This window comes from Salmo salar, chromosome ssa04, assembly GCF_905237065.1.
Source record: "Salmo salar chromosome ssa04, Ssal_v3.1, whole genome shotgun sequence".
Lineage (NCBI taxonomy): Eukaryota > Metazoa > Chordata > Actinopteri > Salmoniformes > Salmonidae > Salmo > Salmo salar.
Window position 1 is genome coordinate 57,577,013 of NC_059445.1, and position 15,590 is coordinate 57,592,602.

Genomic DNA, 15,590 nt, shown 5'->3' on the forward strand with positions numbered 1-15,590 from the left:
GAACGGCATGCCAATAACCGTCATCCAAAATTCCATGATGTCACAGCCTTAGCTTTAGGCCTTGTGTAAATACTTTGTCTGTCACAACAAGCCTCCTGTAGACCACAAACTAAAACATTGTCTCTAAAAACTTCCCCTGACACTTTCACTTCTACAGTTGCTCCACATACAGAAGGCTACACCACCAACAAACCACAATTGATGGTGTTGGTGACATTTCTAGTACAGGAAAGTTAGCTCACTAAAATCAGAAATAAAGTTTTGGAAAACACAATTGTGGTAACATATGGCAGTTATCAAATGGGTCTTACTGGTACTAGTTGTCGGCAGGGTGGGAAATTAACTTTAGTCCGCCAGCCATTGTGGCAGGTACAGTAGATTTAAAAAAATCTACCAGCCATGACATTTTTTATCAGCCAAAACATTTTTTTTTCTCCATAATTACTTAAACTCACAACAAAAGTACTAATGAACATGCTTTGTTTAAAAATCAATAAATGAATTACTAGTAAGAAGTAAATGGGGTATATTGTGTAATTTCATTTTTGTGACCTGCGTCTTTTAACAATTGCATGTTAAAATAAATCATTTAGATCCAATAATAACAACAGATAAACAGTTCTACAACTGAACATCAAGAATCAACAAAGTTCCTGCCCTGCCACAAAATGCTGAGTGACAGATTTGGGCTCTACGCTGACATTTTTTACAAGGAGTTCATGTTTTAAGTATAAACGTAGAAGCACACAAATAAATCTAGGAGAACAATGGCTAAAAGTTAATTAATAAACATTTTTGGGAGTGATCCATGCTCAATCAAGCACAATGATTAGGTGAGACAATGTTCAGCTGGCCCTTTAAGGGACGGGCCATTACCGTGGTAACTCCGGAACTCTATTGTCTGTGATGAGAATAATCTCTGACTGCAACCTCTTCAGCAAACTCAAACTAACATGAAAAAACATAGCATGTGAACAAAACAATGTAACTGGCCAAGAAACACAAGTACAAAGTCATACTTAGTAGCCTTTCTTGTCAATTCGACCAACTTCTACATGTGGGCTTCGGATAAAAACAAAACTGCTCCCAAATACTCTGTGTGACCACCCGCCACGTGGTTGGTGAAATATACTTTCTTACCCGCCAATGACAAAATTGAATTTCCAACCCTGGTTGTCGGCTTCAAAGGCTATGATATGAGATATATGATTAAGAGTGAATAAACTAATAGGACAGCGCTCATATCAATGGGATTATTTGGCCATTTCCTTCATTGTTTAGAATCCATAGCTGCCTTTCAGATGGAGCAAATTCATAATTTATTGCCATTTCATTACTTTAACGGAACGTTTCCTTTGACATTGGGAATGTTCTCAAATTGTTTTCTTAACGTACTCTGAACTATGTTCTCCTGTGTGAATTTCAATAATTCAGCATAACATTTCCTACAAATTTCCTCATGGTTCTACAGTGCCTTGCAAAAGTATTCACCGCCCTTGGCATTTTTCCTACTTTGTTGCATTACAACCTGTAATTTAAATAGATTTTTATTGGGATTTCATGTAATGGACATACACAAAATAGTGCAAATTGGTGAAGTCAAATGGAAAAAGAACTTGTTTAAAAAAAAAAGATAAAGTGGTGCGTACATATATATTCACCACTTTGCTATAAAGCCCCTAAATAAGATTTGGTGCAACCAATTACCTTCAGAAGTCACATAATTAGTTAAATAAAGTCCACCTGTGTGCAATCTGTGTCACATGATCTCAGTATATATACACACACGCCTGTTCTGAAAGGCCCCAGAGTCTGCAACACCACTAAACAAGGGGCACCACCAAGCAAGCGGCACTATGAAGACCAAGGAGCTCTACAAAAAGGTCAGGGACAAAGTTGTGGAGAAGTACAGATCAGGGTTGGGTTATAAAAACATATCCAAAACTTTGAACATCCTACAGAAAACCATTAAATCCATTATTTAAAAAATGGAAAGAATACGGCACAATATGGAAACATTTAAATGTCTTGGAATGGCCTAGTCAAAGCCCAGACTTCAATCCAAATGAGAATCTGTGATATGACAGATTACTGCACACAAGCAGAACCCATCCAACTTGAAGCAGCTGGAGCAGTTTTGCCTTGAAGAATGGGTAAAAATCCCAGTGGCTAGATGTGCCAAGCTTATAGACATATCCCAATAGACCTGCAGCTGTAATTGCTGCCAAAGGTGTCTCTACAAAGTATTGACTTTGCACGCTCAAGTTCTGTTTTTTTGTCTTAATTCTTGTTTGTTTCACGAAAAATATTTAGCATCTTCAAAGTGGTAGGCATGTTGTGTAACTCAAATGATACAACCCCCCCCCCAAAAAAAATCAATTTTAATTCTAGGTTGTAAGGCAACAAAATAAGAAAAATGCCAAGGGGGTAAATACTTTCGCAAGCCACTGTATTTAAAGTCATGTTCTTAGAACATTAAGAAACATTTATAAAAAAAAAGACAACATTAGTAATGTTCAAATAGTGTTCTAAGAATGTTTTTGAAAAACATTTACGTTCTGTTCTCAGAGTGAACAAAACGTTCTATCCTCTATCTTGTTAAGTGTCACTAGTTGGCCTCACCAGATCTTAATGCGTGCTTGTTTCCTTTGAAATGAGGTCTTTTTGAATACACTCAAGTCAACAGCTTTGTATGAGTTAAAAATAACATTGCATGCTAGCTCCATCCTGGTGGTGCAATGGACTAATGGATAGAGAACAGAATATTATAGGCTTGAATCTCACTGATGCTGTGCCACAAAGAAAATGCTTGCATGATTAATGCCTAAGCAAATTCATTTGTGTTGCATCTGTGCTTGGAGTTCAAAACAGTTAAACATGCACTATGCAGAAATCTCGTCGCCAATCCCTGGTTGCTAAAATTCTAGTAGTTCACCTAATTTCAGTTTGTGACAAAACAAGCAAGTTTAGTGTAGAGAACAGTGGAGGCTCCTCAGAGGAGAAGGGGAGAACCATCCTCAGTGAATTTCCTAAAAATAAAAGTAGTGAAACATTAAAAGTGATCCTTTTTAGATAAAATTATACTAAATACATTCACGTCACTAAATAATTGATTAAAACAAACTGTTTTGCAATGAAGGTTTACAGTAGCCTCCAGCGCTTTGTAGGGTAGCACCATGGTGTAGCCTGAGGACAGAGTTTCCGTCCTCCACTGGGAGGACAATGCAAAACCTAGGAGGCTCATGGTTCTCTCCCCCTTCCATAGACATACACAGTAATTATGACAACTTCCGGAAGATGTCCTCCAACCTATCCGAGCTCTTGCAGCATGAACTGACAAGTTGTCCACCCAATCAAGCTAGCGAATGTAGCTAGCTAGTTTAGCCTACTCAAACACCTGGCTCAAACAGAGAGGGATGCTATGTTAGCTAGCTGGCTGTGGGTATCCAAAACTGGAGCTTTTCCAAGTCAAGGTAAGCTTTTGGTTTTATTAATTTATTGGCACCAGGCCCGCAGGTGTAACTGCTTGCTGACTACACTGTACTACCTGATTGTAGCAGGTTTACTAATGTGTTAGTTCTAGTAGCTATGTTGAATATGACCTTAGCTAATAATGGTGCTAACGATGAGGGCTGTGTGTAGCGGTTATGATATGGTGGTTTGGCTTGGAAAGATTTTTTCGCCTGGTCACAGACAGCTGATATGTTGTGCACTGAAGTCCACAAGCGAAGGGTAAAGGTGAGAGGAGAGAGCGTAGATGTGAGAAGGATTTATAGCTACAACGGTCAAAGTGATCATGCTGTTTGTATCTGGCTGCTATGAAACTGTTTAGTGTGATCAGGGGTGTATTCATTCTGCCGAATCTGTTAAACCGAAGCAAACGGAACGGGGATAAACATATCTGAATTTGTCCAATAGAAACTCTTGTTTAAAATTGTTGGACTAATGATTACACTCTAGATCAGCTAGATGCAAGCAAGAGTGCAAGGCAGTATTGAATGTGTCACTGTCTGTCACCTTGATTACTTAAATTTCTCTCGACCAGTGCACCTACGTTGTAAACTTTAATTCATAGGCTAGGTTGTAGCAATCTCATTATGGATACAGGGAAAATTCGAGTAGTAGCCTAAACCTATTGTTACATTGAGCTGGGTGAATGGAATATGAATGACAGTCATCCAATTTGCTGTAATAGAAATGCCATGCTCATAAAAATATATAATCGTCCTCCCTCATCTTAAAACAGCACCTACTGCCACCTGTAAAGAATCATCATGCCATCAAAACCGCTGTGAAATATCTTTTCCATAACCAAAAATATTGTATTTTCAGCTGGTGTACAAAACCAAAAGTAAAATATGCAAAAACAAAACTTAAGGGAAGCATAGAAATAGCGCACACAGAAAACAAATCTACCAATTCTTAGACTTGCTTTCAATGAGAATGACAGATCTATAAGTCACATTTCTATGTGAATTTGGTCAGGTAACCCTAAAAGTTACATATTGTAGCTTTAACCAAAACTAAGCTAGCAGTGTTATTAAAAGTCTTATTGAAACATTGTTTTCAATAAGGAAAACATGAATAAAACCTCATGGGAAAACTTTCAGGGAACCACAGTAAAACGTTCAAATAACCTCCCTGCAACCTAAAGATTAACGTTCCCAGAACAGGTGAAATTTTCACTTCAGTTCTCAGTTTTACCTGTCAGGAAACTTATGGCTTGTTCCCAAAACCAATGGAAAACCAAAAACATACGTTCCCACAACTTCCAAGGAACCAAATGTGCTAGCTGGGAGGTGACTGTGCAATATCCCTTCCAAATCTAAGGAAATGCAGTTTGCCTAAGGTACTTTAGGCCTGAGAGGGAATTAAAGAATCATTACTTTCATGAACCACCACCACAGTAAATAACCTAACATTTTCTTGAATCAACAAGAGTTTCAAATAAAATGTTATTGGTCACATCAACATATTTAGCATATGTTACTGCGGGTGTAGTGAAATGCTTGTGTTCCTTGGTCCAACAGCGCAGTAGTATCTAATAATTCACAACAATACACACATCTAAAAGTAAAAGAATTAAGAAATATATAAATATTAGGATGAGCAATGTTGGAGTATATACACATGAAATGAGTAAAACCGTATGTAAACATTATTAAAGTGACCAGTGATTCCATGTCTATGTACATAAGGCAGCAATCTCTAAGGTGCAGGGTTGAGAAACCGGGTGGTAGCCGGCTAGTGACAGTGACTACGTTCGGGGCAGGGTACTGGGTGGAGGCCGGCTATTTAACAGTCTGATGGCCTTGAGATAGCTGTTTTTCAGTCTCTCGGTCCCAGCTTTGATGCACCTGTATTGACTTCGCCTTCTGGATGATAGTGGGGTGAACAGGCAGTGGCTCGGGTGGTTGTTGTCCTTTGATCTTTTTGGCCCTCCTGTGACATCGGGTGGTGTTGGTGTCCTGGAGGGTAGGTAGTTTGCCCCCGGTGATGCATTGTGCAGACCTCACTACCCTCTGGAGAGCCTGTGGGCAGAGCAGTTGCTGTACCAGGTGGTGATACAGCCCGACAGGATGCTCTCGATTGTGCATCTGTAAATGTTTGTCAAGGTTTTAGGTGACAAGCCAAATTTCTTTAGCCTCCTGAGGTTGAAGAGGTGCTGTTACGCCTTCTTCACCACGCTGTCTGTGTGGGTGGACCATTTCAGTTTGTCCGTGATGTGTACGCCGAGGAACTTAAATGTACACCTTCTCCACTACTGTCCCGTCGATGTGGATAGGGGGATGCTCCCTCTGCCGTTTCCTGAAGTCCATGATCATCTCCTTTGTTTTGTTGACGTTGAGTGTGAGGTTATTTTCCTGACACCACACTCCGAGGGCCCTCACCTCCTCCCTGTAGGCCGTCTCGTCATTGTTGGTAATCAAGCCTACCACTGTAGTGTCGTCTGCAAACTTGATGATTGAGTTGGAGGCATGCATGGCCACGCAGTCATGGGTGAACAGGGAGTACAGGAGAGGGCTGAGAACGCACCCTTGTGGGGCCCCAGTGTTGAGGATCAGCGGGGTGGAGATGTTTCCTACCCTCACCACCTGGGGACAGCCCATCAGAAACTCCAGGACCCAGTTGCACGGGGTGGGGTCGAGACCCAGGGTCTTGAGCTTAACCTCTCTTGGGTAGGGGGCAGTATTTTCACGTCCGGATAAAAAAAACGTACCCGATTTAATCTGGTTATTACTCCTGCCCAGAAACTAGAATATGCATAATTGTTTGATTTGGATAGAAAACACCCTAAAGTTTCTAAAACTGTTTGAATGGTGTCTGTGAGTATAACAGAACTCGTATGGCAGGCCAAAACCTGAGAAGATTCTATACAGGAAGTGCCCTCTCTGACCATTTCTTGGCCTTCTATAGCCTCTTTATCGAAAACAGAGGATCTCTGCTGTAACGTGACATTTTCTAAGGCTCCCATTGGCTCTCAGAAGGCGCCAGAATGGGGAATGATGACTCTGCAGTCCCTGGCTGAAAAACAGTGCCGCATTTGGATAGTGGTCGATCTGAGAACAATGACACGGGTGCGCGCGTGCACGTGAAGACACCATTTTCTTCTTTCAGTCTTTGAACGAAAACGTCTCCCGGTCGGAATATTATCGCTATTTTACGAGAAAAATCGCATAAAAATTGCTTTTAAACAGCGCTTGACATGCTTCGAAGTACGGTAATGGAATATTTTTAATTTTTTTGTCACGACATGCGTCCGTGCGTCACCGTTCGGATAGGGACCTGAACGCACGGACAAAACAGAGGATATTTGAACATAACTATTGATTATTTTGAACCAAAACAACATTTGTGGTTGAAGTAGAAGTCCTGGGAGTGCATTCTGACGAAGAACAGCAAAGGTAATCCAATTTTTCTTATAGTAATTCTGAGTTTAGTGAACGCCAAACTTGGTGGGTGTCAAATTAGCTAGCCCGTGATGGCGAGCTATCTACTCAGAATATTGCAAAATGTGGTTTTGCCGAAAAGCTATTTTAAAATCGGACACCGATTGCATAAAGGAGTTCTGTATCTATAATTCTTAAAATAATTGTTTTGTGAACGTTTATCGTGAGTAATTTAGTAAATTCACCAGAAGTTTTCGGTATGTTTGCTAGTTCTGAACGTCACATGCTGATGTAAAAAGCTGTTTTTTGATATAAATATGAACTTGATTGAACAAAACATGCATGTATTGTATAACATAATGTCCTAGGAGTGTCATCTGATGAAGATCAAAGGTTAGTGCTGCATTTAGCTGTGGTTTTGGCGACATATGCTAGCTTGAAAAATGGGTGTGTGATTATTTCTGGCTGGGTACTCTCCTGACATAATCTAATGTTTTGCTTTCGTTGTAAAGCCTTTTTGAAATCGGACAATGTGGTTAGATAAAGGAGAGTCTTGTCTTTAAAATGGTGTAAAATAGTCATATGTTTGAGAAATTGAAGTTATAGCATTTAAGGTTTTTGAATATCGCGCCACTCGATTCCACTGGCTGTTGACTAGGTGGGACGATTTCGTCCCACATACCCGAGAGAGGTTAATGACGAGTTTGGAGGGTACTATGGTGTTAAATGCTGAGCTGTAATTGATTAACAGCATTCTTACATAGGTATTCTTCTTGTCCAGATGGGTTAGGGCAGTGTGATTGCGTCGTCTGTGGGCCTATTGGAGTGGGTCTAGGGTGTCAGGTAGGGTGGAGGTGATATGATCCTTGATTAGTCTCTCAAAGCCCTTCTTGATGATGGAAGTGAGTGCTACGGGGCGATAGTCATTTAGCTTTGTTACCTTAGTTGTCTTGGGAACAGGAACAATGGTGGCCCTCTTGAAGCATGTGGGACCAGCCGACTGGGATAGGGATTAAACACACCAGCCGGCTGATCTGCGCCTGCTCTGAGGATGCAACTAGGGATGCCGCTTGGGCCGGCAGCCTTGCGAGGGTTAACACGTTTAAATGTTTTACTCACATTGGCTGCTGTGAAGGAGAGCCCGCAGGTTTTGGTAGCGGGCCGTGTCAGTGGCACTGTATTGTCCTCAAAGCCAGCAAAGAAGTTGTTTAGTTTGTCTGGGAGCAAGACGTCAGTGTCCGCGACGGAGCTGGTTTTTCTTTTTGTAATCCATGATTGACTGTAGACCCTGCCATATACGTCTCGTGTCTGAGCCGTTGAATTGTGACTCTACTTTGTCTCTATACTGACGTTTAGCTTGTTTGATTGCCTTGCGGAGGGAATAGCTACACTGTTTATATTCGGTCATGTTTCTGGTCACCTTGACATGATTAACCTCTATGGGCTAGGTGGGACGCTTGCGTCCCACCTACTCAACAGCCAGTTGAATCCTGTGGCGCGTTATTCAAATACCTTAGATATATTACTTCAATTTCTCTAAAATATGACTATTTTACACCATTTTAAAGATAAGACTCTCGTTAATCTAACCACACTGTCCGATTTCAAAAAGGCTTTACAACGAAAGCAAAACATTAGATTGTCAGCAGAGTACCCAGCCAGAAATAATCAGACACCCATTTTTCAAGCTAGCATATAATGTCACATAAACCCAAACCACAGCTAAATGTAGCACTAACCTTTGATGATCTTCAGATGACAACCCTAGGACATTATGTTATACAATACATGCATGTTTTGTTCAATCAAGTTCATATTTATATCAAAAACCAGCTTTTTACATTAGCATGTGACTAGCATTCCCACCGAACACTGCCGGTGAATTTACTAAATTACTCACGATAAACGTTCACAAAAAGCATAACAATTATAGATACAGAACTCCTCTATGCACTCGATATGTCCGATTTTAAAATAGCACATTTTGCAATATTCTCAGTAGATAGCCCGGCATCACAGGGCTAGCTATTTAGACACCCAGCAAGTTTAGCACTCATCAAAGTCAGATTTACTATAAGAAAAATGTTATTACCTTTGTTGTCTTCGTCAGAATACACTCCCAGGACTTCTACTTCAATAACAAATGTTGGTTTGGTCCAAAATAATCCATCGTTATATCCAAACAGCGGCGTTTTGTTCGTGCGTTCTAGACACTATCCTAAAGGGTAAATAAGGGTGGCGAGCATGGCGCAATTCGTGACAAAAGAATTCTAAATATTCCATTACCGTACTTCGAAGCATGTCAACCGCTGTTTAAAATCAATTTTTATGCCATTTTCCTCATAAAAAAAGCGATAATATTCCGACCGGGAATCTGCGTTTAGATAAACAGACAAAGGAAAAGAAAGCATTCGGTCGAAGCGGGCACGCGCCTAAGCCCATAGTACTCTGAGTGGCCACTTGCCAAAAGCGATAGTGTTTCAGCCAGAGCCTGCCTCTATCGTTCAACTTTTTCCCGGGCTCTGAGACCCTATGGAAGCCGTAGGAAGTGTCACGTTATTGCACAGATCCTGAGTCTTCAATAAAAAGAGCCAAGATGAAACACTACTTCTCAGACAGGCCACTTCCTGCTTGAAATCTTCTCAGGTTTTGGCCTGCCATAGGAGTTCTGTTATACTCAGACACCATTCAAACAGTTTTAGAAACTTTAGGGTGTTTTCTATCCAAAGCCAATAATTATATGCATATTCTAGTTACTGGGCAGGAGTAGTAACCAGATTAAATCGGGTACGTTTTTTATCCAGCCGTGTCAATACTGCCCCCTAGCCCTAACAGGTTAAAAGCAGTGGTTCGCACTTTCAGTTTTGAGCGAATGCTGCCATCAATCCACGGTTTTTGGTTGGGGAAGGTTTTAATAGTCACCATGGGTACAACATCACTGATGCACTTGCTAATAAACTCACCGAATCAGCGTATACATCAATGTTGTTGTCTGAGGCTATCCCAGTCCACGTGATCAAAGAAATCTTGAAGCGTGGAATCAGATTGGTCGGCCCAGCGTTGAACAGACCTGAGCACGGGCGTTTCCCGTTTTAGTTTCTGTCTATAGGCTGGGAGCAACAAAATGGAGTTGTGGTCAGATTTGCCGAAAGGAGGGCGAGGGAGGGCTTTGTATGCTTCGGAAGTTAGAGTAGCAATGATCCAGAATGCTGTCAGCCCGGGTCGAGCATTCGATATGCTGATCAAATTTAGGGAGAACTTGTTTTCAGATTAGCTTTGTTAAAATCCCCAGCTACAATAAATGCAGCCTCAGGATATGTGGTTTCCAGTTTACATAGAGTCCAATGAAGTTCTTTCAGGGCCGTCGAGGTGTCTGCTTGGGGGGGATATACACGGCTGATTATAATCGAAGAGAATTCTCTTGGTAGATAATGCGGTCGGCATCAAGGAATTCTAGGTCAGGTGAACAAAAGGATTTGAGTTCCTGTATGTTGTTATGATCACACCACGACTCGTTAATCATAAGGCATACACCCCCACCCTTCTTCTTACCAGAGAGATGTTTGTTTCTGTCGGCGCAATGCGTGAAGAAACCGGGTGGCAGTACCGACTCTTAACGTATCCCGAGTGAGCCATGTTTCCGTGAAACAGAGAATGTTACAATCTGACGTGTCTCTGGAAGGCAACCCTTGCTCGAATTTCATCTACCTTGTTGTCAAGAGACTGGACATTGGCGAGTAGTATACTCGTGAGCGATGTACCCGTCTACAGAGCCTGACCAGAAGACCGCTCCGTCTGCGGCGCCATTGTTTTGGGTCGCCTACTGGGATCCGATCCATTGTCCTGGGTGGTGGTCCAAACAGAGGATCCGCTTCAGGAAAGTCGTATTCCTGGTCACAATGTTGGTAAGTTGACATTGCTCTTATATCCAATAGTTCTTCCTGGCTGTAAGAAGACTTAAGATTTCCTGGGTTACCCCAAACACAGCTTAGTTACTCTTGAATAGCAAATTGAGGCCTATCCTTGAAATAGCCTAAATGAAATGGCATTGTTATCTTTCTAGGCATACACACAACAAAATGTAGCAACATGGCTTCCATTTAATTGCCGTTATCCAGTCATGCTGGGAGACTGGGAGGGGGACCGGTCGATAAGGTTACATAATCAGGATATCATTTTTGAATTTCTTATCGTTTTGATAATTTCTCAATATTATGTTTGCGGTAGTTGCCTGTATCTGCACCAAAACCCCAGTATTTTTCCTTCATAGCTTGTTCTCCATCTTTTTTAACAGGGAGCCAATTTGTTTTCAGCACTTTTTATTCCATGACTGATTAAAATCAAAAGTTGTTTTCTCATGGCTCTCTCTTGTCCCTCTGCAGTAGACATATGGTGAGTAATATGTTTGGAACATTGAATAGCAATACATATAGAATGTGAGACTCGTGATACAAGTATCAGCACCTCACTATCGTGGTAATATCGTATTGTGAGGTCCCTGGCAATACCCAGCTCTAGTTTGCAGACCTTAAAATACCTAATGCTATATCTGTAATGTCTCTAACTCAACTCATATAGATGAGAGAGCCTAGAGCACATGCCTACTTCCACAAATTCCATTGGCTTGTTCAGGTTTCACATGTCACTGCAACCACTCTCCCATACCGCCACTCAGCAAATAGAAGGCTACAGTATATGATAGACTAGCTATATCTCTCCAACAGTTATTACAACCTATTAATAACTGATTAATATGTCCTTGTTATCCTATGTTAGATATAATTTGTTTAGAGTTGTATTTCATGGGTAATACTCCATTAGTTGCAGTCACTGAGGCTATAACATACCAGGCCAAATTTAATATAATTTCATCTGTATTATGCAATCTGGCCTGACATTTGTGGTATGAATTTATGGGCCTGACACACGGTAATAGGCATCCCCCCACTATCACTCCCTTCCGTCACGACTCGGAGACCGTCATTCATAATCACAACGTTCCTATTTCCCAAACTAGAAAATCGCATCAATGACTTGGTTGAACACGATCCCTTAATCATATCAGCATAAATGCGATGTAAAGTTGTGTTGTTTACAATCATATGGTGGTTAGGAGAAGTGAGGCATCTTGAAATCAACACAAAAAACGTTAGCTGGAAGCCAAAATAAAATATAGCCAACGATCGAAAGCCAGAGAGAGCAGCATCTGAATTCGTAGCTAATGACAAATGAGGTTATCCATTGTGAATAACGCTGCAATGTGCGTGGCACTATGTAAATAAGAGGTGAAAGTAGTTAGCTAACGTTAAATTAGAATTCCCAAAGTTGAAGATATATGTAATTTAACGTTACGTACCTGAAACCACAAGGGCCTCATTTGGTCCAACTGTGTGGCAATTACCCATGTTATTTAAAAACACGTATCCCAAACCAAGTGCGTTTGTCGCCTACAAATCTGTTGCATCACAACCGACAATAAAAACCCAACGTAACATGTATCTCGTCTTCGAAGCCGTTAACTGCCCCGCCCCTATCATTAAGAGAGAAGAGGTCCCCCGGGATTTCATAAAATGGAGATTTCACCTCCGCGGACCTCAATGCAAGAGGGGTCCAGCTGCGACGTCATCTCTCAGAGCAGTCATCCCTCAGGGTCTCTATGCTGCCATCTACTGATATGATATCTGAGCGTTGCAGAATGACAATCCAAAGATTTGTATAATTAAACCAAGATAACGACAGGCTGTCGTTTTAAATGGGCAGAACCAAGCACAAGCTAGTGAAATCCTATTTGCGTGTTCTAGAATACATTTGCTAATCTCCGTTAGGGAACGCCTACTCTGTGAAGTGCGCGTGTGCAATAACTAAATTCGCATTTGCACTCCTAAACAACGCAATTTTTTTTAAACTTTAGCAAAGGGTAAAGTCTATAAAACTTAGTCCACTCTAATAATACCAGATTATAGTCTTGGGAACCGGAAACTATATTGAAATGAAATGTTTCATTGATTATAAATCGCTCCCGAGTGGCACGGTGGCTTAAGGCACTGCATCGCAGTGCAAGAGGCATCACTACAGTCTCTGGTTTGCATCCAGGCTGTATCACATCCAGCTGTGATTGGGAGTCCCATAGGGTGGTGCACAATTGGCCCAGCGTCGTCCGGGTTTGGCCGGGGTAGGACGTCATTGTAAATAAGAATTTGTTCTGAACGGACTTGCCTAGTTAAATACAACAAAAAATGAGCACAATGAACAAGATGGATTTTGGTCAATCTTCTCCCATTGCCGGCCACTGGGCTTCCTCTCACTACCATATTTGGCAGTGAGTGGAAACGCCAAGCTGATGCATCACATTTATACATCTGTTGAAATGTCTCATTGTTCTGTTTTAAATATTAAATGACAAACATTGCGCTGTGTGTTTGGTTGACGTACCTTCCCGCTTGTTTTGTCTCATTGTTCTCTGTGGCGCATCTTTCAGGAAAAAAAATGGGGGTGTCAAAAGGGGTGGGTGTTTCGAAATGAACTATATAAAGAGAAGTGGGGGTTTCGAAAGGAGTCTTTTAACACTAGAAGAGCTGGAATTCCATAACTACTAGAAACGCCATGACTTGATATTTCAATTATTATTACACTGTAAAATGTATGATTTTAAAATATTTTTTATATAAGTTAAGGTAGCTAAGTTAGCTAGCATTTACATATACGAAAAGCTTAACGTTACATACATGGCTACAGTAGGTCATGTTCAAAGACACAGCACAAGTGAGGGAATATACGTTTTTTTTGCATAACTGAAATTCCTTTCTGTCACGTTCACTATCTTCGAACTCCCGATCATAAATAAACCAAGGTGCAGCGTGCACCTTAGACTCACCAAAACAACAAACAGGAGGAAACCGTGACGTTCTGGGGCTGCTCAAAGGCAGCTACGCAAAAACAAGATCCCACAACTAAAGGTGGAAAAAGGGCTGCCTAAGTATGATTCCCAATCAGAGACAACGATAGACAGCTGCCTCTGATTAGGAACCATACTCGGCTCAACACAAAGAAATAGACAAACTAGATTGCCCACCCCACATCACACCCTGACCTAACCAAACTAGAGGAAAATAAACGTCTCCCTAAGGTCAGGGCGTGACACTTTCTGTCATCTCTGCAGACCATGACTAACGTCCGATTAACCCAAACGATTTCTTGAGTGGCACCTTTCAAAACCCCCACTTACTTTTCCTGAGAGATGGACTGCACTGAGAGATGACATGTCAGTAGGAGGCAGCACAGAGACCCTGAGGGATGAATGCTTTGAGAGATGATGTCGCAGCTGGACCCCTCTCGCCGACCTACCCCTTTCCATTTTTAGTGCTTTAGCAGTAGATGGGCATGGTCAGATCTCCCGCCCTTTTTATGCAAACATCAACATGCCTACACTTTTAGGCTATTTCCTCTTCAATGTATTCAAATCAAATTGTATTTGTCATATGCACCTAATACAACAGGTGTAGACTTTACCTTGAAATGCTTACTTAAGTCTAGGATAGGGGGCAGTATTTTCACGGCCGGATAAAAAACGTACCCGATATAAACTGGTTACTACTCTTGCCCAGAAACGAGAATATGCATATTATAGATTTGGATAGAAACACTCTAAAGTTTCTAAAACTGTTTGAATGGTGTCTGTGAGTATAACAGAACTCATATGGCAGGCAAAAACCTGAGAAGATTCCAAGCAGGAAGTGGCCTTTCTGCGAATTTGTAGTCCTTCTGTTGCTTGTCTATCGAAACTACAGTATCTGAGCTGTTACGTGACACTTTCTAAGGCTTCCATTGGCTCTCTAAAGCGTTCAGAAAGCGGATTGACGCGTCTCCTGTCTCTGGGCAGATAACAGCAGCACAGTTTGTCAGTGGACTGCCTGGTGACAGAGAGATTGGAGATGCGCGGTCACGAGACCTCGCCATTTTTTCTCTTCCTTTTTGAATGAATACAAATGCCGGTTGGAATATTATCGCTATTTTACGAGAAAAATAGCATAAAAATTGATTTTAAACAGCGTATGACATGCTTCTAAGTACAGTAATGGAACATTTTGAATTTTTTGGTCCGGCGATATTTGGACATAACTATGGATCATTTGGACCAAAAACAACATTTGTTGTGGAAGTAGCAGTCCTGGGAGTGAATTCTGACGAAGAACAGCAAAGGTAATACCATTTTTCTAATAGTAATTCTGAGTTTAGTGAGCCCCGAAGTTGGCGGGTGTCTGAATAGCTAGCCTGTGATGGCTGAGCTATGTACTCAGAATATTGCAAAATGTGCTTTCGCCGAAAATATATTTTAAAATCTGACATAGCGATTGCATAAAGGAGTTCTGTATCTATAATTCTTAAAATAATTGTTATGTATTTTGTCAACATTTATGATGAGTAATTTTGTAAATTCACCGGAAGTTTTGGGTGGGAATGCTAGTTCTGAACATCACATGCTAATGTAAAAAGCTGTTTTTTGATATAAATATGAACTTGATTGAACAAAACATGCATGTATTGTATAACATAATGTCCTAGGAGTGTCATCTGATGAAGATCATCAAAGGTTAGTGCTGCATTTAGCTGTGTTTTGGGTTTTTGTGACATATATGCTTGCTTTGAAAATGGCTGTGTGATTATTTTTGGCTGTGTACTCTCCTAACATAATCTAATGTT

At 41.1% G+C, this 15,590-nt stretch overlaps 1 protein-coding gene across 3 annotated transcripts in view; it reads right to left on the reverse strand.

Moving 5' to 3' along the window:
- Positions 1 to 13,379, reverse strand: part of flt2 (Flotillin-2a) — a 40,630-nt gene extending 27,251 nt beyond the window's left edge. Inside the window, exon 1 of one of the 3 annotated variants that reach the window (XM_014197066.2) lies at positions 13,323 to 13,379. In XM_014197066.2, the coding sequence (XP_014052541.1) occupies positions 13,323 to 13,344 (22 nt within the window). In that variant the 5' untranslated portion in view covers positions 13,345 to 13,379. 3 annotated transcript variants of the gene reach the window in all.
- Positions 13,380 to 15,590: the final 2,211 nt, after the last annotated feature.